The 24,220-nt window shown below is 40.1% G+C and overlaps 1 protein-coding gene across 2 annotated transcripts in view; it reads left to right on the top strand.

The window, feature by feature from the left end:
* The window catches only part of wdpcp (WD repeat containing planar cell polarity effector), a 215,364-nt gene that overhangs the window by 78,697 nt on the left and 112,447 nt on the right, over positions 1–24,220 (top strand). For both annotated transcript variants that reach the window (XM_063055077.1, XM_063055078.1), the window contains exons 7-9: positions 905–1,019; positions 5,846–5,979; positions 11,190–11,381. In XM_063055077.1, the coding sequence (XP_062911147.1) occupies positions 905–1,019; positions 5,846–5,979; positions 11,190–11,381 (441 nt within the window). The remainder of the gene's footprint in view (positions 1–904; positions 1,020–5,845; positions 5,980–11,189; positions 11,382–24,220) is intronic.

The following is a 24,220-nucleotide window of genomic DNA, read 5'->3' as shown; positions in this document are numbered from 1 at the left end:
TAACCAATCCTATCTCTTAATATGTCAGTCCTACTATTCTTGGTATCAGTTTGTTGAGATCAGTCTGTTAAAATCAATAACTGATGAGGTAAAAAAGGATCAATTTGGAGATAAAGAACAAATAATAGCCATTGTTTCTTGAGCAAATTCTGAAACCTCTTCCCTGAGTCAAAGAGTGAAAAAAATCAGGTAAATCTTGGAAGGAGAAAGATATTTGCACTTTAAGTATATTTCCTTAATAATAAATGAGCAGAATTACAAATATCACCATAATTTTGGTGACCCTCTGCATCCAGTAGGAACCATGCTCAAAAAAACATGCTAATTGGAGTTGGGGATAATGCTAGAATTGTGTTTTTCAATGCTGACCCTACCAGGGTATGTCTGGCCAACTTGGCAGTGATCCAGAAGCCAGAACACTGGTCATATTCACTGTATTTGTCAGTATCTGTAAGGAATGGGAGTTCAAGATCAGGGAAATAATGAGAATGCTGGCAATTCTCATTGTGTATGCTAACATCACAAAGACAAAAGAAGCACCGTTGAAAATCTATAGTCCAGTTCAATTCAGCATCGATTTAATTTTTAACCTGGAAATGGACCCTTCCAGAACATGAAACTCTGGTTAGTTTGACAGGAAGCAAATTGCCAAGAAGAGGAAAGAGCTGGTAGAGGTAGAATGGCTTGAATGGGTTCCTTCAATTGTGTATCTTTTTGTGATTCAAAGTCCAATTTTTGGGAGCTCTTCTGTTTTATTACATAACATTTAATATGGATTTTTGGAGTTTCAAACAGCTAATCCAATTTTTTAAAACATATTTGTATTTAATATTTTGTATAAAAATTACAGTTTGGAATGATGGTTTCAAAGATTGCCCTTAACATTATGTCTCAATTCTTCCAGCTTTTCTTTGGTTCAGGTGTTCTGGTTTCTTTAAGTCTCTGCGGCCCACATCTAGAGAAAATTCTGATCGACAAGACCTTAGTGGGGAAACTCATCTCTGACACCATCAATGACGGTAACTGTAAATGGCATGCAAATCAAATACTTGAATATGACAGATGAAAAGTGAAGTGGTGATGATAGGTTTACTAATTATTCTGACCAGAGATTTGCAAAACCGATTATTATTGGCATGTTGATGTTTCGGGCTGAGTCCTGCCGAAGGGTCTTGCCCCAAAACATCGACTGTACTCTTTTTCCATAGATGCTGCCTGGCCTGTTGAGTTCCTCCACCATTTTGTGTGTGTTGCTTGGATTTCCAGCATCTGCAGATTTTCTCTTGTTTATTATTGGCATGTATTGTCTTGATTATAACTTTGGGGGTAATAAATAATGATTATCTGTTATCTACTGGGCTTTCCATGTCTTGCTTTTAACATTAAATCAGCTTCACCTTCCTTTGCTTGTGCTGGAGGAAATATAGATATCAGTAATGAACAATTCAGGGTCACATTAGTCTTTAAGTATTATTTTCATACTATAAAATAATTGCAAAAATAATTCTATTATTTGCCATTTTATATTATATGTAATGTCAATATTTAACAAAAGACAGATATCTTTTGTGAAACTTATTTTCAAAAAAAGTCTAAGTAATATTATAATATTCTATTATTGCATCCAAACTGGCAGTTATTTTTCATTTTAAAAATGCCACAAAAAGGCCTTAATTTCTCTTCTTTTACCATGGAGAAAGGCATGAAGACTGGGGTACTTAGGGCAAAATAATGGGGATGTCTTAAGGACAGTCCACATAAGAGTAGAAGATGCCTTAAAACATATGAAGGTAGATAAGTTTCCAGCGCCTGATCAAGTATATCCAAGAACACTTTGGGAAGCAACTGAGGGAATTCTGGCTGATATATATGCATTATTAGCATCAAGCAAGGTGTCAGAAGATTGGAGGATGGCTAATAATGTTCCTCTATTTAAGGGGGTTGCATATAAAAACCTGGAAACTGTAAACCAGTAAGCCCTAACACATGTGGTAAGTTTCTACAGGTCGACCTTCTATAATCCGGCACCATTGGGACCTGAGGAATGCCGGATTATTGAAAATCCTGAATTTCAGAAGGATCACATTAAGCAATAGCTAACCGCCTCATCATACTTCAAAAATATCAAAGGATTCAAAGGTTCATTTAATGTCAGAGAAATGTATACAATATACATCCAGAAATGCTTTTTCTTTGCAACCATCTGTGAAAACAGAGGAGTGCCCCAAAGAATGAACGACTGTTAAATGTTAGAACCCCTAAGTCCCCCCCGGCTCCCCTCCCACCCGCGCGTAAGCGACGGCAAGCAACAATCTCCCCTTCCCACCGGCAAAAAATAAAGTGCACCCACTGCCAGCACTCAAGGGTGAGCTAAGCGATAGCAAAGACACAGACTTGCAGTTACCCCAAAAATGTTTAATATACAGTCAGGCAAAGTTACATGTCTGCAAGTGTGGGGTTGTCAGAAGCAGAAGTCGGAGAAAGGAGGTCTTCTAAACGCCACATTTCATGCGACCACCAGGTAGCTGGGGATTCAGTGCTGGGCTCTTCCCTCTTCACCCACAGTTACTGAGAGGATTCTCATTAGTTTCTTTTCCTCCGCTTAGTAATGTGCTTAAATTCAGTGGGTCACCACGTCTGATCTGAGGTTGTAGGCAGAAGAGAACAGAGCGCTGGCTGGGTGACGCTGGAGGGCAGTGTGCAACTGCTGGCAGGCGGTCGAGAAGGCGGACCGACCCAGCGCGTGCCAGCTCCCCCGCTGCTGGCGGGTGAGACGGGCAAGTGCCGGGTGGTTGCGCCTCACGCAAATGATATTAATAAATGTAGGAAAACAAGCAGGAATAGCCTGTCTGTGCTTACAAGAGCGCGCCAATACGTGAACAGATCTAACGCAACCAAAACAATGCGCAGCAGATTGGTACGGTGGCTTGGAAAATTTGAAATTACAATTGCTCGGAAAATTTGAAATCAGTGCGGATTATTGAAGGAACCGGATTACAGGTAGTCAGATTAGTGAAGGTCGACCTGTAGTAGATTTTCAAAGGAATAAGATAACATGCATTTGGAGAGAGTGGTTGATTTGGGATTGTCAGCACAGAATGTGTGGGAGATTATATCTTGCCAATTTGATTGAGTTTTTTGAAGAGGTCACCAGGAAGGTTGATGAGAGCAGGGCAGTGGATATAGTCTATATGGACTTCTATACGACATTTGATAAACTTACACATGGTGGACTGCAATGAAAAGTTATTTTGCTTGGGATCCAGGAAGAGTTAGCTAACTTGATATACAGTTGGCTTGATGATAGGAAGGAGAGGTGTTCTTGGATGGTTTCAGACTGGAGGCCTTGACCAGTGGTGTTTCCCAGAGGTGAGTGCTTGGCCCATTGATTCTTGTTAACTATATCAATGATTTGGAAGAGAATCTACAAAACATGGTTACTAAGCTTGCAGATGATACTAAAATAGGCTGAGCTATTTATGACACTAAAAATACTTATCAGGAATTACAGAAGAATCTTGAACAGCTGAGTAAGTGGGCCAAGAATTGAACTGAAAATTTAATTCCTGATAATTACAAGGTGCTGCATTTTGGGAAGACAAATCAGGATAAGACTTCCACAGTGAACGGTGTAGCCCTGGGAAGTGTTGTAGAACGGAGGCACCTAGGAGTACAAGAACATGGTTTCCTGGAAGTCAATTCACAGCTAGACAGATTTATGACTAGAGATTTTGCATGCTGGCCATCATCAATCAGTGCATTGAATATAGAAGTTTGTACATTATGTTGCACTTGTACAAGATGTTGGAGAGGCTGCATTTGGAATATTATATTCAGTTATAAGAAAGATAACATTAAGCTGTAAAGAGTATAGAAAAGATTTACAGTTATATAGGCATCCTTAAAATTGATTTTGTCCTTAACTGGGAAAATGTACAAAAATCACTCGATATAGTAACCATACCTCCACAGTAGTATTAACGAATGGCACCAAATGTATATGATTTATTAGGAAAAAAAGTAGAGAATGAGAAAAAAATAGTTCTGCTGCTCATAGGAATAAACATACAATTGAAGTCAGAAGTTTACATACACCTTAGCCAAATACATTTAAATTCAGTTTTTCACAATTCCTGACATTTAATCCTAGAAAACATTCCCTGTCTTAGGTTAGTTAGGATCACTACTTGATTTTAAGGATGTGAAATGTCAGAATAATAGTAGAATGATTTATTTCAGCTTTTATTTCTTTCATCACTTTCCCAGTGGGTCAGAAGTTTACATACACGTTGTTACTATTTGGTAGCATTGCCTTTAATTTGTTTAACTTGGGGGTCAAACGTTTTGGGTAGCCTTCCACAAGCTTCTTACAGTAAGTTGCTGGAATTTTGTTCCATTCCTCCAGACAGAACTGGTGGAATTGAGTCAGGTTTGTAGGCCTCCTTGCTCGCACACGCTTTTTCAGTTCTGCCCATTGCCTTTAATTTGTTTAACTTGGGGGTCAAACGTTTTGGGTAGCCTTCCACAAGCTTCTTACAGTAAGTTGCTGGAATTTTGTTCCATTCCTCCAGACAGAACTGGTGGAATTGAGTCAGGTTTGTAGGCCTCCTTGCTCGCACACGCTTTTTCAGTTCTGCCCACAAATTTTCTATCTGATTGAGGTCAGGGTTTTGTGCTGACCACTCCAATACCTTGACTTTGTTGTCCTTAAGTAATTTTGCCACAACTTTGGAGGTATGCTTGGGGTCATTGTCCATTTGGAAGACCCATTTGCGACCGAGCTTTAACTTCCTGGCTGATGTCTTGAGATGTTGCTTCAATATATCCACATAATTTTCCTTCCTTATGATGCCATCTATTTTGTGAAGTACACCAATCCCTCCTGCAGCAAAGCACCCCCACAACATGATGCTGTCACCCCATGCTTCACGGTTGGGATGGTGTTCTTCGGCTTGCAAGCCTCACCCTTTTTCCTCCAAACATAATGATGGTCATTATGGCTAAGTTCAATTTTTTGTTTCATCAGACCAGAGGACATTTCTCCAAAAAGTAAGATCTTTGTCCCCACGTGCACTTGCAAACTGTGGTCTGGCTTTTTTATGGCAGTTTTGGAGCAGTGGCTTCTTCCTTGCTAAGCAGCCTTTCAGGTTATGTCGATATAGGACTCATTTTACTGTGGATGTGTCAGGAATTGTGAAAAACTGAGCTTAAATGTATTTGGCTAAGGTGTATGTAAACTTCTGACTTCAACTGTAGGTACATAATAAGACCTTAGAATTTAATAGTATTACAGGAGCTCCTTTGTATGTGGGGGTGTTCCATAAATTGGCTGTTTTTAAACCAGGGACAGCTACACTTATTATTGAGTGAGTGCAGTGAAGATTCACCAGAGTGATTCCTAGGCTAGTCTATTCATCTCTATGTTCTAGTCTGTCATGTACTTTGAGACGAATAGGGTTAGGGTTAGCCTTCTATTCTCTATGGAGATTTGAATGAGATGTGATCTCATTGACACGTACACAAGTATTGGGGACTAAGTGGGATGGATATAGAGAGGATGAACCCCTCAGTAACAAGTCTAGAAACACGTATCACAATCTCAAAATAAGGGGTAGACATGTAGAAAGATTTTCTTCACTCTGAGATTTTCTTAGTCAAAAGAGAAGGTTGGAGTATAAAATAAGCTGCTGATTCAACGATACCATCAAAGAAAGGACAATTACCAATAAATTATTTTTAATCCCTCTTAGGGCTGGTAAAGTTACATGGGTCAGATTGGAACAACAAAATTGTTGAAAATGAGTGAATCTCATGTTTAATTTTGTATTATTTTGGCTTTGTCTAGCTGTGCTTGCGGACAGTTTTATGATCATAACATTTCTGGAAACCAGTAAACTTTGCTTTGTCCAGTTCACAAAGAAACAAAGTTCACCTGATGTCAACAAAAAAATGGAAAAGTTTTCTACTTCTGATCTTAAGGTACATGCAACTATTCTAGTAAACTTTATCAGTATGAAATGAATTCATTTGTTCTATTTGTTCAAATAGAAATACCACTAGAAAACCACTAGGGTTGTTAACCTGCTCAGAGTATTATAATGTCAAATGGATTACTTTCCCCAACTGAACCTAGAGGTAGTATGCAGTACAGATTTTGTATTGACCAGTGAAGGAATTGGTTTTCTAACCATGGATTTATTTGCGCGGTTCCATCTCTAAAGATATCCACCAAACTGCCAAGAAGATGGGTGTGACATTTGAAAATTATGGTTGATGATGATTAGGTCTGTCAATCCCAGTGCTTTGATCACGGCAATTTTAAAGACTAGGAACTGTTCCAGGTAAGGTATTACTTCAGTTTCAACCATTAATCTAAGTGTTCAGTCAGTCAACATTTGATGTTGTCACGAAGGGTGGATAAAATAGATTTAATGTTCCAGTGTGGTACATACTTCCTGGGGTGGATAGAGTTTTAGATGAATGCTCTGAATTGATATACGGGCGGAATGCCTCAGTATGGAGGGGAAGGTAGATGGAATGTTCTGAACCAATTTTTACTAAGTAGAATACCCTAGGTTTGGTGAAGTAGCTGGGTGCATAGGATATCCCTGAGTTCAACAGAGTATCCCTGCATAACCTGTGGGAATGGGGTCATCCTGGATGGACATAGTATCCCAGAATGGGCTTGGAGTGTACCCAGATGTCCAAACTTCGAGAGTGGCCTTTGACATCATAGTGACAGGTCTCATGTAAGGATATCTACTCAGTTTGTGCTGTCATGAGCTATCTGGTCAGAGCAAGGTAAAGTTTCATTAGATATTCTCACCATTGCTCAAATTGAAACTGTTACCACAAATCAGTTTTCACTATTCCCTGTTTTCCATATCCCATTGTGTGAATTCTCAGTTTAAAAGAATGAGCACTTTACAGATCACACACCAAACAAGCTGAAGCACTCTAATTTAGACATGGCATTTCCTTGTATAGGGAGATATTTTTAAAGAGCCCTGTGGCCCATTGGGCTGGTTTCCATGGCGTGAAGCGACTAAGAGTACGAGACTCACCCCCCTCCCGCCTCCCGGATAGGACGCCAGTCTATGGCGAGGTTAATCCCCAGGTACCCATTCTCAGCTGGGTAGACTGGAGCATTGTGTGGTTAAGTGCGTTGCTCAAGGACACACATGCTGCCTCGGCTGAGGCTCGAACCCATGACCTTCAGATTGCTAGTCTGACACTCTAACCACTTGGCCACGTGCTACTGCCAGGCAAATATAGTTGGAGTGATGTCTTTATCTTCCACAATTGATAGACACTAATGTGCTTTTACATGATTGGAGAATCTGTGCCTTAAAATATTAACTTTGCTTCTCTGCTCTATTAAGCCAAGTTTCTTTTGAAATATCCAGGTGTGACCTTAGATTTCTTAGTATTTTTTAAAAAGTTCCTTTAATTCTGAGACTGTGATAAAATCTGTATGATTGAGTTTTTGGTTAATGTTAGCTAGCTTTAGGCAGTATGGACAAATCAGACCATCCTGACTACCTTTATGTCTTTAGCTGCAGATTCCCTTGCAATATGCAAAGAAATTGGAAATTTCTCTGTGAATACTTCAGACAGGAAGGTATAATAAATGAGAATGACTGCATATCGTGTGGACTAAGTAATGTTTATGCTTCAGTCAGTATATTTACATTTTATTCTAAGGTTGTTGACCTTGTATCTAGTGGAATTCCTTATATACTAGCAGAATGCCACATTATGTTTGATTTTTGACATTGCTCATCAATAAGCTGTGGTAATGTTCATGGTGAGTAGTGTTATTATGCTTGAAAAACACAGGAAAAGCTTCATATGGTTCTTTCCTACCATTACAGCATGGATAACTAGATTATACTTTTTGCTGTCTGGTGTCATTAACGCAACATAATCAAGATTGAATCTGGAACCTCTTTTATGGTCTGCTGATCATTGCCTTTTCACTGGGAAACCTAGATGATTCCTTAATATTATTTGCAGTAAAAGATTTAATAGATGTTTATTCTAACAGCATTGATATTGTTGTAACAGCTACTCAAGACATCTCACAATGAATAATTTAGTAATATTAGAGAATTTCTTCATGTTACAATGTGAATTGAAAGCTTGCGTAGGTAGCTGGCAATTTTAGAACTTTGGGAGGAAAGGTACAGTACTGTGCAAAAATCTCTCCCTATTGAGAGAGGAAATAAGAAGGAAAATTACAGTTAGTTGCCAAACACTTGCTCATTCCTGCTGTAAAGATCACATATCTTTACACTTAGTGTTCATACAGGAAACAAGGTCGGTGAGGAGAGCCAGCTGTATCTCAGACAAATTGTATCTGCATACCTTGTTTAGTGAAGTTCATGTTGTAATTTTATTTGACCATGTATATTTGAAGGTTGCACTTATAAGATTCCTAGCAGAGCTTCAATGTTGTTTTATTAATTTTATCTGCACTACACATATGGATTTCACTATCCTTCTGTTGAGTACAAGAGAATGCCCTTTCCAATGAAAATATAGAAACAAATCCTCCACAAACTGCCTCTGCTGGAACATCAGTTGAACAATTTTGTAAACAATCTACTGAAGGCTTTAGCAAAGGTAGATTTTAAAGAGTATCTTAAAGGAAGAAATTGGCAGTAAAATCTGTGGAGGCAAATCCAACTGAAGGCGTGGTGAACAGTGTTTTTAAGAAATTAAGACATAATACAGGAAATAAATTGGATTGGATGGGAAGGATGATGTGATCAGAGCTCCTAAGTTATTCCAGCTGGAATCAGCAGCAGGGCCCGACCATCTTCCCCCAGTAGTAAGGATTGTTGTGGTATTAAATGAATTCTTAGTTTGTAATTGTGTTGAGAGTTGCTGGTGTGGGGAAAGTCTGTCAACAGTAAGTTCTGTGCAATACAGGCCTGTTAATTTCTGTATTTGATGTAGGGAAAGAAACATCCATTTACTTTTAAGGGATAAAAGGTTAACTCTCAGAAAATGATTATAGTGCAGCTGCTACTATTTTATATAAGAAAAGCTCCTTTTGTTAAACTGGCAGTATTCATGTTGGCCCTGCTACCCAACCCAACACAAGCCTGATGGGCTCTGACTGTTTATACTCGGTCAGGTTTGGAGAGAAAAAATCTGAATTAGCCATGGTCAAAAAATCTTCAGAATGTATTTTAATGTTATGCCTGAGGAAACTGCTACACTGATTGTCCAGGTATGCCCACAGTCCAAGACCATCTTGCAGTACACTGGTTTTAGTTCAGTCTTCCCACCACTCAGACAAGGGAAAGGCTGGTGGGAGCACTGAAGGAAGTGGATATGGACATGTGTTTTATTTATTAATGTACTGTGTTAAGAATTAATAGGTTTTGGTACTTGTATGTTTTAATTGAGGTTGTCTAATTTTCAGTTTGCACTGTAGCCCAATAATCCGTCTCTGCTCTGTATCTTGAACTTCAATCACAGTGCACCTCATGGGAAATCACACTAAAGTTCAGAAAGAAAGTTATATAAAGGACTGTCTGTTATATATATTAGAGCATGTGTTTAATTTGGACCATATTCAGACAAAAATAATTTAGATTGGTTAATTGGTCTGCTATTAATACTATATTGTATTCAAAGTTATAGAAATTACTTGTATTCGTTTGATAATTGTGTATTGAATTAATCAGTTTTAATAATCTGCTTTGTGAATTTAAATAATAAAAACTAAATAGTATTTTAGTAAATGTCAAGTTTTTTTGAGATTTTGTCAAGTTTTTTTATTATAATTCCCTACACTTTTAATAATTAATTTTTCTTAATGGCAAATGTCACTGTATTATTGGTCTTGAATAATTGGTGGTATGTGGAGATGTAATCATGCTAATCCTTCTGCTGTCCGTTAGTTGGAAAGCTTATTGAACATTTTTGTACCAAGAAAATTTAAGCAATTGGGATAAAATCTGTGTAGGAATAGAACAGTGAATTGGTTTAGATAACTAACACGGTGTGATGAGTTGAAAGCTTTGAAAATTCTGGGTAGGTGGACAGCATCAAAAGTTTGTCTACAATTTTTCTGATGTGTGTTCAAGGCGACAGAAAGCAATAATCTGACTGTGAATAGAGAAGACCTCTGACTGCATAAATGCAGCAAAGGATTTTCAGCATTAACCCTGTTATAATGGCCTGAGACAAGTGGTGAGATCAAATTTGGATGAGCACGATTATTTGGTAAATACAACACATAAATGCACAGGTTCTGAACACCGTGTGCACTCTGGCATTATCGCATTACTGGAATCCTTTGTTGCTTCCAAGACAGGAATATAAAAGCAATCTATCCTATAGTGAAACTAGCTCCAGAAGCATTTCCCTGATAAGGGGAACCCCTGCCCTTTATGAGTGCCTGGTCCAGTGGGCTTAGCTGTATGGTTAATCCTCAGAAAATGATTTGATTATTACTGACCAGAAATGGCAAAATGGTATTTTTTTCTTGCTATCAAACTCTATTAATTCCTTAGGTAGGTTACAGGACAGTTTTTCATGTGACATACAGATGATTCACTGTTTGTATTTTAATAGTGTTCTCAACGTTTTTTTTTGTAGGGAGAAGGGTAGGGAATAAAAGAGGAAGCAAAAATTATAATTTTAAATTATAATGTCACTATATTCTAACATATTATTTCTCAAGATTAGTAAAGCTGCTTTTAATTTTCTCCTTAATAATGCTGTCTTGGTGGATTTCAAATGGATTTTGTATATTAAAAGTCATATTTTTCTAGAATAGATGACAGATTGCAAGTATCCTTTCTCATCAAAGGTTAGTAAAACTTGGGCATAGATTTAGGGTAAGGGGCAAAGAGATTTAGAGAAGATTTGAGTGGGACCTTTTGCAGACATTATCTGGAATGTCCTATTAGGAGCAGTGATGGAAGCAAAGTTGCTAAAAGAGGTGTATTGATAAGCATTTGAATTGCCAAATGGAAGGAGGAATTAATACTGGTGGGTGCCTACTGATTGGTATGGCGTTTGTGGACCTGATGGCCAGTTCCATGCCCTGACTTCTATGATTCAAATAAAGTTAATCAAACTGAAATAAAATGAAAACAACATTATTTTGTGGAATATTTAATACAAATGCAGGAAATTTTATTTTCACGTTAATTTTCATTTGTTTGTAGATTTCTTACATTGATTTACCAGGGCCTAAAGGTTGCAGGGTTGAGCGTCATTTGGCCATTAACTGTGTGCAAGATATGGTGATCTGCTGGTGGCAAATGGCTAATGGAGGTGGCTGGCCCTGGTTTCCAATAGCCAATGAAAGTGACCGAGCTAATGTGGTATTGTTAAGCTGCATAAATGGCAAACTTGAGGTAAGAATTTTCACCTAGTGTAATTACAGTGAACACATACGTGCAATTTTTTAAAATCTCTGATGCAAAGTGCTGTTTTATGGAACTTTATATGGAAAATATTTTATAAAAGCTTCTAAGTATTTCTTTCAAATTTAATCCCTAGTTTGATGGCAGAATGACGTCCCTGTAACTGAGGGATTGTTGCAAAGGCAGGAACCATCAAATAAGTGGATACCAATTGGAACTCAAAGGAAGAACTCATGCCTGTACATTTTTGATTCTTTGATATTGTTTTTGGGACCCTGAAGATTAAATGCAACATAAAGTATAATTATTATTATTTCAAGATTATTCTATGTTGAAATTTGAAAAAGCTCCTCCATACATTCCTAATTAAGGCAATATTTAATGTGTGCTACTGTATAAAATGAAATGAGCTATTTTGATTAATATACCCTGAAATAATTCATCTCTTAATTTTGTTTGGGAATCCATAGACTTAAATCTTTCAAGCATATTTATTCCTTTGTTGCTTTTTCAAACTGTAAGTTAAGCCAATTTTCTACTTGGAAACTACCATTTGAAATAATTACTTGCTCTGGTATGTAGTTTTCATGGATCTTCCTGCAATTGCCATGCAAAGCATGCGTAAAATTGAAGTGCCTAAACAATTTGATAAATATTGTTGCTTTTGAGATGCTTTTCTTGATTTAAACAAATTAATGTTTTGTATCAGTACAGGAAAATAATCATATTTGCGTTTTTTGAACTAACGCACTTCAGATACTGTGAAAACCCACTTTATTCCTAGAATTCTATAATTTTAATTGTTTTTTCCAGCATTTTAGACTATGCACACTTTTATACCTTTAGCTGCATTTATTTTGATTCATACATTGAACAATGTAGCACAGGAACAGGTCCTTCACCCACAATGTTGTGCAGAACTAATTAAACTAGTAACTAAACGCCTAACTTAACTAGTCTCCCCTGCTTACACAAGTCAATATCCCTCTCTCTGCATATCCATATGCTTATCTAAGCATTCATAAAAACCTCAATCAAGTCTGACTTTGCATGTCTCATCAAGTGCTTGGTTTACTCACTAGCTTCTAATATATTTTACCTGATTGGGAATAATGTAATATCACAGGCAATCCACTTATTTCAATTACTGAAGAAGTCCAAAGCACTCCACTACATGATTTACTAAGTACAGAGAGGATATTAGAATTATTCCCATCTGATGGGAACAAGGGAAGTTGACAAAAGTTTACACGCTTCAAGACATTTGCTGGTTAGTTTGCACTAAGTTCCCACTTTTGTCATTCCAACCAGAGAGGCAAATTATTGGGTTGAGATGGACCAGCATCTTACAAATGTAAGAAATTTGATCTCCCGTGCATTCGAGAAATTTGGTCTCCTGTTGCCATTATTCTGTGTTTTTTTTTGTGTTAAAAAGATTACTTCTATACTTGGAGTTCTAAGCTAAGGGAGCATAACCAAAGTTCAAGTGCAAGGGCTTTTAGATAGGGAGCTGTGGAATGTGCTTCCTGTGCTAGTGATGGAAGCAGATATCATGGGTATAACATTTATATTCAGATAGGGTGGTATAGCAAGCACTAATGATTATCCAATGTGCAACTCAATAGGCTGGAAAATCAGGGAGATTGTTTATGTATCTTTAAGTTTCCCAGCTGAAGATGAAAGCTTTGCTGTATGTAGGCACTTAAAAATTGTTTAAACAAAATGTTGGAGGAAGAAGTATCAAGTTGGTCCATTAAGATGGACTTTTAAGGTATCAGAAACTTCATTTTTACTTTGGATGTAAAATAATTGACATCTGTTCAGCTTAAACATATGCAGAAGCAGGAATGGGCCATTTGCGCTTTATGTATGCTCTGCCAATTAAAATGATTGTGATTAATCTTTCACTCAAACCCATTTTCCTGTACGAACCCACATCCTTTGATTCCCTCAATGTTAAGAATTATGTTTATATATGTCTTTAGTACAGTGGTTAAGCCTTCACAGCATTATTGACAGGGAAATTCAAAGATCCATCCTTCTGGATGAACAAATTTATCCTCATCTCTTCTGAATTGCTGATGCTTTAACTCAATAAACTTGTAGCACCCTATCACAGGCCTCCTGAAAACCCCAATATGCCACATCAATTATGTGTTTTTAAGTCTATTTCACTCACTTACAACCTCAAAAAATTCCAACAGGTATGCCAAACATGGTTTCCTTTGATAATTAATAATAATTTATAGCACTTTCCCCTCTCATGATATCCAGCTGTCCTTGTTTATGCACTTGCTCCTTTCTTAAATAATGGGGCTAAATTTACTATCTTCCCATCTGTAGGAACTATTCTTGAAATCTGTGGAATTTTGAAAAGCAATGCAGCCTACAGATTTATAATCACCCCCCTTCAAAAACATTTGAATTCATATCATCAGTTCCTGAATATTTATTATCCTCATTCTCATCACTTACATTTTTAATAGTATCTTGTGAACTACTGATAATTTCTTCGTACTCCTTGTTTCAGAAGTGTAATCCTCCATCATTTCTGAGAGCTTTTCTTTGTTCTTCCTTGAAGTGACACACAAAATTTGAGTTAATCTGGATGTTTTCATCTCTAATTGCCAATGAAACATCAACCATCTTGACTTCAACACTCCTCTCTTCTATTCAAGCCTTACTCCCTCTTAATGCACTTACCTCCTCTCTCTCTGCACCAATCCCAACATCACCATCAACCCTACAGACAAACAGAATGCTGCTGTAGTCTGGCAGACTAACCTCTACCTGGCTGAGGCCAGGCAGCAACTCTCAGATACTGTATCTCCTCTTAGCCCTTAAAAAGGACCCCGCTCAGGACCATGAGGCCATTAACAACCTCATCAACCTCAGAGATCTCCCATCCATTGCCACCAACCTCATAATTCCCTTATCCCACACTGCTTGTTTCTACTTCCTACCCCAAGATCCATGAACCTGACTGTCTGGAAAGGCCCATTGCTTCTGCTTGCTCCTGCCCCACTGAACCTGTGTTTGCAAATCTTGACTCCACTTTATCCCACTTGGTTCAGTCCCTTCCCACCTGCATCTGCAGCCCTTCACATGCTCTCAATATCTCCAACAATCTACCATTCCCTGGCCCTGACCACATAATTTTCATTATGGATGTCCAGTCCCTCCGCACTTCTACTTCCCTATCAAGAAGGCCTTAAAGCTCTCCACTCCTTTCTCGATAACAAACCCAAACAGTTTCCCGCCACCGTTGTTTGGCGGACTGGTCCCCACACTCAATAATCTTTCAGCTCCTCCCACTTTCTCCAAACTCAAGGCGTAGCCATGGGCACTGGCATGGGCCCCAGCTAAGCCTGTCTTTTTGTTAGCTACGTCGAACAGTCCATGCTTTAAGCCTTCACTGGTTATGCTCCCCAACTTTTTCTGTGCTACATTGATGACTGCATTGGTGCTGCTTCATGCACTCATTCTGAGCTTGTCAATTTCCACCCTGCCTGTAAATTCATTTGGTCTATTTCTAACACCGCTCTCCACTTTCTCAATCTTTCTGTCTCTACCTCTGGAGACAAACTGTCTACCGATTTCTTTTTATAAATCTACTGATTCGCTCAGCTATCCAGAGCATACTTCTTCCCACACTGTTATCTGTAAAATGGCATTCCCTTTTCTCAGTTTCTTCGTTTCCGCATCTGTTCCCAGACTGAGGCTTTCCTTTCCAGAACATCAGAGATGTCTCCTTCAAAGAATAGGGTTTCCCTTCCTCCACCATTTATGCTGCCCTCGCCCATATCTCCTCCATTCCCTGGACATCCACCCTTACCCCATCTTGGCACTATCTTAATCAGGATGGAGTTCTTCTTGACCTTACCTACCACCCCATGAGCCTCCACATCTAGCACATCAGTCTCCACAACTTCCGCCGTCTTCAACAAGATCCTACCACCAAACACATCTTTTCCTTCTCCCCCCCCACCATTTTCCACTTTCTGCAGGGATCACTCGCTCCCCATTAATCTCCCTCCTGTCACATCCCTGCAAATGGAAGAAGTGTTACATCTTCCCATTTACCTCCTCCCTCACCTCCATTCAGGGCCCCAAACAGTCCTTTCAGGTGAGGCAACACTTCACTTGCAAATCTGTTGGAGTCATCTACTGTATCTGGTGCTCCTGATGTAGCCTCCTCAACATCGGTGAGACTTGACATAGATAGAGAGAAAGTTCAGCACTTTCGTCCCATCCATAACAAGCAGGATTTCCCAGTGACCAAACATTTTAATTCCAATTCCCCTTCCCGTTCTGACATCAATGGCCTCCTCTGCAACCACGATGAGGCCAGTCTAAGGTTGGAGGAGCAACAACACATATTCCGTCTGGGTAGCCTCCGACCTAGTGGCATAAATATCCATTTCCTTATCTTCCATTAATTTGGATTTTCTCTCTTCCCCCTACCTTCTTATTCCATTCCCCACTCTAGTTCCCCCCTTACCACTTCTTGTCTTCTCACCTGTTTATTACCTCCCCTTGGTGCCCCTCTTCCATCCCTTTTTTCCATGGTCCACTCTCCACTCCTATCTGAATGCTTCTTCAGCCCTTTACCTTTTTCTCCTATAACCGCCCAGCTTCTCACTTCATTCCCCCTCCCCCATACACCTGGCTTCACCTATCACCTCCCCCCCACCTCCTTATTCTGGCTTGTACCCCCTTCTGATGAAGGGTCTTGAATCAAAATGTCTTCTATTTAATCCTTTCCGTTGGCACTGCCCGACCTGCTGAGTTCCTCCAGCATTTTGCATGCATTATTCTGGATTTCCAGCATCTGCAGAATCACTTGTGTTTCTGAGTTAATGACTTAGCCTGTAGCAAAGCTACATTAATTTTTCCAAATATTTTCCTTTGACAAACCTAAGGAAGCTCTTGTGGTCTGTTTCTAGGTTTCTCGCTAGACAACTCCATGTATTCAACTTTTCCTTTTCTTACTCAGTCCACCTTTGCTGAACTCTGAAATTTTAGCAATCCCATTTACCACTTTTGACAACATTATTAGGTCAATGGAAAAGCTTTGTACAGATTTTTCCATTGTTTGCATAGCCGGACTGATTCTGATGGGATTTTTTTTTGTCTTAAAGGGATAGAAATGACTTGCAAGCTATGTACTATTTTTAAAAAATTTAGCTATTGCTTAGTTACTGTCATAACCTTTGTGCTTAAAATTTACCAGTCAGGATATGTTTATGCTTTCACTGCTTGCTACATTAGAATTTAAAACCTGTTTTCAGATTGAACTTGATCACTATTAGTCTTCGCAGAAAATTATATTATAAACAGTGTTCCTAATGGCCCCTTAACAATAACATCATTAATTAATCTTTTATCATTGTTCAATGCGAGATCTAAAATTGTTCATTATCTTTGTCGGTTTCCTAGCATGCTGACCAAGAAAGCTATCTTAAGAACACAGGATACTTTTGCTATTTCGTTTTCCACAAGTGATTTCAAACATCTGTATTTGCACAGCATTCTTTGAAATGCTCTGTTTCAGTTCTGGCTAATCCTTGGATGTTTAGTGTCATTTCTTCTGTTATCTTTGCAATGGCATCAGCAGAAAGGAGCTTATAGATAGTGCAGTACATATGATGATGCATCTTAAATGACAGAATCAGTTGTCTAAATCTGGTTTAATGATCCACAGATCTGATTTACATTCCACCACAGCAGCTGTGGAGTTTCAATTAAGTTAATAGTCTAGATTTACAACTAGTCAATTTGTCTTGGACATTTCTTTGCGATTGCAGCACCTTGCTGAGCATTGATTGTCATAGGGCTTTTTCCCTTGTTTGGTGGATAGACAGGAGGTGAAGCAGCAGTATTGCTTCTGTTGTAGCGAGGACTAGGCCTCAAGCCGTGGGCTTGTTTGCTGCTACAGTCCAGGTGAGGAGATGCTGGAGGCAGTGTAGTGTGGTGTCTGTGCTCTGTTGGGGGGTGGGTTGGGATGGCCTTGCCTGTCAGTGCTGCCCTCCAGTGTTGGATCAATGGAATTACAGGCTGGACTGCCATGAACCATCAATTTGCAGGTCTTGTCACTCAGGGTCTTAGACTGAAAATGTGTTTTCTTGTGTTTCTGTTCTTTTTTTCTCTCTCTCAGTATTTTGAATGTGCATATATTTTTTTTTGCATCTTGGTCCCAGAGGAACACTGTCTTGTTCAAAATTATACGATTGTTGTTCAACCCACCTGGTTCATTCATGCTTATTAGTGCAAGGAATTTATCATCCTTACCTGATCCAGCATACATGTGACTCATCAAAGGTGTTCACTTTTAAATGCACTCTGAAGTAGCCTAGCAACTCACTCAGTTATATCATAATGATTATATAGAAATGGATGGCTCAACGTGCATCAACCTAAGTTCCTAATGCAGCCTGTATGATTATTTAAAGGTTTAACTACCAGATGAGCAAGGCAAGGTCCTCCTCACAATCATCTGAGGAAAACTGTCTGACATATTACTCAAGCAACAATTTGAAATAGTCATCCGAACAGAATCATACCTGGCTGTCTCCTCCTTTACAATTTATGAACACTTTCCATCTCACTAGAAGGACAGGCTCATCAGATGGATTAGTACAGTGCCTTACAGGAGGGAGGGAATAACCCAGCATGTCCTCAGCAGTAGCTGCTAATCCTATGAAGCTTGATGGCATCAGGTCAAAGATTACCACTGTTGACCCTTAACTGATGAATCAGTGCTACTCTCTGTCCAAGTCCACTTGGCAGAAGTACTCCGAATAGCAGCCACAAAATCTGGGGACTTCAGTGTCAAAAAGTTAGCATGGAGGTGCCTAATGTAATGCGCAGTTCAGTAGAGATTCATATGTTCATAGAATAATAGAATTGTACAGCACAGAAACAGGGTCTTTTGGCCCACCACATCTGAGCCAAGTGAGGTGTCAATTTGCACTAATTCTATTTACCTGCATTAGACCTGTATCACTCTGGGCTTTTCATATTAAGTACTTGTCCAAATGCTTTTTCGACATGAACTACCTGATCAACAAAGCATTGTCCTTCTCACAGTCATCTGAGGATTACTCGCAAGATTGGGAAAGCTATTCACATACTAATTTGAACTTGTAATGAGCAGGACTAGTCCAAATGCCTTTTCAACATTAACCTCCTCTGACAAGCTCATGCCAGATAACCAGCATCCTCTGTGTGAAAAATGTATCATTCGGATCTTCTTTAAATTTCTCCCCCCTTTACTTAAACCCATGTTCTTTAGTTCTAGACTCCTCTGCCCAGGGCAAACGACTCTATTCTATCTATAACTCACATAATTTTATGAATCTCTGTAAGGCCACCCCCAGTCTTCCAAGAAAAGAAATACAGACTAATCGATCTCCCCTTGTCACTACGATCCTTAATTCTAGGCAATATCCTGGTGAATCTCTTCTCCATTCTCTCTATGGCTATCACACCCTTATTTTAGTTTGGTGACCAGAGCTGTATATAATATTCCAAATCTATTCTAACTCAATGTTTTGTACAGCTGCTGTATAATGTCCCAAATCTGTGATTCATCATCCCAGTCGGGTATGAAATGCTGCCTTCACTGACCTATTCACTTAGAATCATAGAGAAGTACAGCACAGAAAGAGGTCCTTTGGCTCATCTCATCCATGCCGAAACCATTTAAACTGCCTACTCCTAATGGCCTGTACCTGGGCCATAGCCCTCCATATCACCATGATCCATGTACCTATCCAAACTTCTCTTAAAAGTGACAATTGAGCTTGCATGGACCACTTAAGCTGGCAGCTCATTCCACACTCTTACAACCCTCTGAGTGAAAAAGTATCCCCTCATGTTCCCTTAAACTTTTCACCTTTCACCCTTAAGCCATGACATCTGATTGTAGTCCCACCCAACCTCAGTGGAAAAAGCCTGCTTGCATGTACCCTACTATACCCCTCATAATTTTGTATACCTCTATCAAATCTCCTCTCAATCTTCTACATTCTAAAGAATACAGTTCTAACCTATTCAGACTTTCCTTATAACTCAGGTCCTCCAGACCCGGCAACATCCTTGTAAATTTTCTCTGTAGTCCTTCAACTTTGTTTATATCTTTCCTGTAGGTAAGTGACCAAAACTGCACACAATAATTAAAATTAGGCCTCACCAATGTTTTATACAACTTCAACATAATATCCCATCTTCCGTACTCAATACATTGATCTATGAAGGCCAATGTGCCAAAAGTTTTCTTCCTGTTAACAAATGATGTACCTGAATTTCCAGATCCCTTTGTTCTACCACACTCTGCAGTGTTCTGCTGTTCACCATGTAAGACCTACCCTCGTTGGTCCTACTGGAGTGCAAAATCTCGCACTTGTCTGCATTAAATTCCATCTGCCATTTTTGTAAAGCCCATTTTTCCAGCTGATGCAGCCATGTACATCGATATACATGACAAACAACAAAAGACGTAGCACGAATCGCTGCAGCATGCCATGGATCATTGGCTTCATTCAGAGAGACAACCCTCTATTATCACTCTCTGGCTTCTCCCACAAAGCCAATATCTAATCCAATTTACTACCTCATCCTGAATACCAAGTGACTGAACGTCCTTGACTAGCCTCCTGTGCAGGACCTTGTCAAGTACCTTACTAAGGTCCAAGTAGATAACATCTACTCCCTTGCCTTCATCCTCTTTCCTGGTAACTTCCTTGAAAAACATTAAAATTGGTTAGACATGACTAACCATGCACGAAGCCATGCTAACTATCCTTAGTCAGCGCATGTCTATCCAAATACTTGTATATCTAGGTCCCTTAGAATACCTTCCAATAACTTAACCACAACTGATGTCAGACTCACTGGCCTATAGTTTCTTTGTTTCTGTTTAGAGCCCTTTTTAAACAGCGGAACAACAATGGGCTATTCTCCAATCCTCTGATACCTCTCCTGTTGCTAAGGATGTTTTAAATATTTCTGCTAGGTCCCTGGCAATTTCTGCACTTGCCTCCCATAGGGTCTGAGGGAACATCTTGTCTGGCCCTGGGGATTTATCCATCCTGATTTGCCTCAGGGTAGTAAACACCTCCTCCTCTGTAATCTGTAAAGGGTCTATAGGGAAGTTGATGTTGTCTTGCTTCACTTCTATAGACTCTGTATCTATCTCCCAAGTAAATACAGACACTTGTGTCATGACTTTAAGCCAGCCATGGACTTGCACCCTAATGTCCCTCTGTACGCTAATGCTCCTAAGATCAGATTCAAATTCATTTATTTATCACAGGCACATCAAAGCATACAGTGAAATGTGTCATTTGTATTAACAACCAGCAGCAACCTAAGGATAGCCAAGTAATGCCACACATTCCAGTGCCAACATAGCATGCTTACTGCACCCAGCACAACAATACAGAATGCACAAACAACAAAACAGTAACAGCAAAACAAACCCCTTTCCTCCTTCCCTCCCACACATCCACACAGATGTCATGCAACCCCAGGGCATGCCCCTGTGCCTCTTGCAGACTCATTGCAATGGCTTCCAACTCCCCCAGTGGACCTCAGACTCATAAGTCCAGGGCTTTGGCCATTGGCTTTTGACTTCCAGACTTCTGATTGAACTTCAGGCTTCAATCTTTGGTTTTGACTCCAGGACTAGCCACAATGGTACCCCGAAGTCCAGGCCTGAACTGTGGACTTGCTCATGGAACCTCGAATTGCTGACTCGCCAACAAAGGAGGAGTTGCAGGCTCTTGTGCTCCACTGCTCACAATGACATCTTATCCCAGGATCCAGTGACCTAGGGGAACTTGCCAACTTGGATCAGCCCTCATCCTTGTTGGTTCTCATTCACAGCACTTGTCAGACTGACAACCATTGTTTTCCTTTATCACACATCCACATGGCATGCTTTCGAGCCAGGAGTGCAGTGCAGAAGTTTAGATTCTGCCCTGCACTCTAGCTCCTCCACATCCCTGTTCCTAAACCCAAACCTGACCTCTAACTCCCCTCTCTGTCCCCAAAACCATCCCTACATATTTAAAAAAAAAACAACTAAATCTGAGCCATGACCATAACGGAGACTGTAGCTCAGCGCCATCTTAACTGGAAGTCATGTCCTGCCATATGTCCTACAAGAATTTGACTTCCCCAAGTGCATTACCTCACACCTGTCTGGATTAAGCACCATTTGCCACCAGACCATCCAACTTTGCAGTTCATCTACATCCTGCAATTTATAACCTGATGGTATGAACATTATGTTTTCCATTTTCAGGTCAGCCACACCCTATGTGTTCCTTCTTCTCTCTTTCCAATCCACCCAATTTCTCCTCCATCCTCTTCTTTCTGACCCACCTCCTTACCCTGCTCCCCTTGTTATACAGTTTCTTCCCCTCCCCTTGGCCCATCTACCTAATATCTGGTTTCATTTATCACCTTCCTTACTTATCATTTAGTTAACAACCAATTAATAAATTTATTCTCTATCATCAGCAAAGGGCTAGAAGGATTTTTTTTGAAATTTCCATAAAGTCGCATTCACCTTTTATGTCAGGCTTGGTTATCTCCGGGGCCCTAGGTTTCAGACCTTCTCATAAACTTACCCAAATATGGGCCAAAGAGCTGATTTCCAGAGGTAAGGCCAGACTCTGTGAGCTTTGCTGAGTTGAGGTTTTCATTCATTATTTTTCTTTGCTCTGTGCAATCCTGGATGAGTTTTTTTTTAGAAATTTCTCGCCCTGACTTTAAGCATGTAGTACCATAGTGGTTAAGTTCCTGAGCTGTAGACTCAGAGGCATAATTTCTATTTCCAATACAGCCAGGGAATATTAATTCAAGTAATTGGAGAAATGAACAGAATATAAATATTTTGAATGAATGTACAAAATATAAATATTTGATAGATGGAAGGAACAGCCTTTATGTTTCGCGCTACCAGCCTTCACGCTGTCTGGAAAATTACTCTGGACGTCAAAAAGCCATTTTCATTTTGCCATCATTTGCCAAGATTATCTCATTTGAAGAAATCTTTGTCTTGTTGGTTTTTGGCGACTATTCTGCCACCAACATCCCATCAGTCATTCTGCTTATGTTTTTCGATACAGCTTCTGAATAAGTAGAATTCTGATCAGATTCTTTCCCTTCTGGCAATGGATACCTTATCAGCAGCAGGATTCACATGGCATTGTATGAGATTACCTTTAATAATGTTTATGGACGGCACGGTAGCATGGTGGGTAGTGTAACACAATTATAGCAGCAGAGACCCAGTGGTCGGGGTTCAATTCCTTCACTGTCTGTAAGGAGTTTGTACATTTGCACTGTGACCATGTGGATTTCTACCCACATTCCCAACGTGTATAGGTTACTGTTAACTAGCCACATGGGTGTAATTGGGTAGTGTGAGCTCACTGGGCTGCAAGGGCCTATTACTGTGCTGTATCTCTAAATAAGTGAAAATAAATAACGCAAACTATCTGGACTATTCCTCTTCTCACCCTGTCTCTTGCAAAAACGCCATCCCCTTCTTGCAATTCCTCCGTCTCCGCCGCATCTGCTCTCAGGATGAGGCTTTTCATTCTAGGATGAGGGAGATGTCCTCCTTTTTAAAAGAAAGGGGCTTCCCTTCCTCCACTATCAACTCTGCTCTTAAATGCATCTCCCCCGTTTCAAGTATATCTGCTCTCACTCCATCTTCCCGCCACCCCACTAGGAATAGGGTTCCCCTGGTCCTCTCCTACCACCCCACCAGCCTCCGGGTCCAACATATTATTCTCCGTAACTTCCGCTACCTCCAACGGGATCCCACCACTAAGCACATCTTTCCCTCCCTACGCGACTCCCTTGTCCATTCGTCCCCCCCATCCCTCCCCACTGATCTCCCTCCTGGCACTCATCCATGTAAGCGGAACAAGTGCTACACATGCCCTTACACTTCCTCCCTTACCACCATTCAGGGCCCCAAACAGTCCTTCCAGGTGAGGCGACACTTCACCTGTGAGTTGGCTGGGGTGATATACTGTGTCCGGTGCTCCCGATGTGGCCTTTTATATATTGGCAAGACCCGTCGCAGACTGGGAGACCGCTTTGCTGAACACGCTCTGTCCGCCAGAGAAAGCAGGATCTCCCAGTGGCCACACATTTTAATTCCACATCCCATTCCCATTCTGACATGTCTATCCACAGCCTCCTCTACTGTAAAGATGAAGCCACATTCAGGTTGGAGGAACAACACCTTATATTCCGTCTGGGTAGCCTCCAACCTGATGGCATGAACATCGACTTCTCTAACTTCCGCTAATGCCCCACCTCCCCCTCGTACCCCATCTGTTACTTATTTTTATACACACATTCTTTCTGTCTCTCCTTTTTCTCCCTCTGTCCCTCTGAATATACCCCTTGCCCATCCTCTGGGTTCCCCCCCCGCCTTGTCTTTCTTCCCAGACCTCCTGTCCCATGATCCTCTCGTATCCCTTTTGCCTATCACCTGTCCAGCTCTTGGCTCCATCCCTCCCCCTCCTGTCTTCTCCTATCATTTTGGATCTCCCCCTCCCCCTCCAACTTTCAAATACTAACTCTTCCTTCATTTAGTCCTGACGAAGGGTCTCGGCCTGAAACGTCGACTGCGGCTCTTTGTAGAGATGCTGCCTGGCCTGCTGCGTTCACCAGCAACTTTGATGTGTGTTGCTTGAAAATAAATAATGTGGCTAAACTGCTATGAGGATTATGTAGCCAATGGGAAACTGATCCACCATTATTTTGACAATATCAGGATAAATTGTGTATTGATATCTGAA

This window comes from Mobula hypostoma, chromosome 8, assembly GCF_963921235.1.
Source record: "Mobula hypostoma chromosome 8, sMobHyp1.1, whole genome shotgun sequence".
Lineage (NCBI taxonomy): Eukaryota > Metazoa > Chordata > Chondrichthyes > Myliobatiformes > Myliobatidae > Mobula > Mobula hypostoma.
Note: the sequence above shows the minus strand (reverse complement) of the source record. Positions and strands in the feature narration are given on the sequence as shown.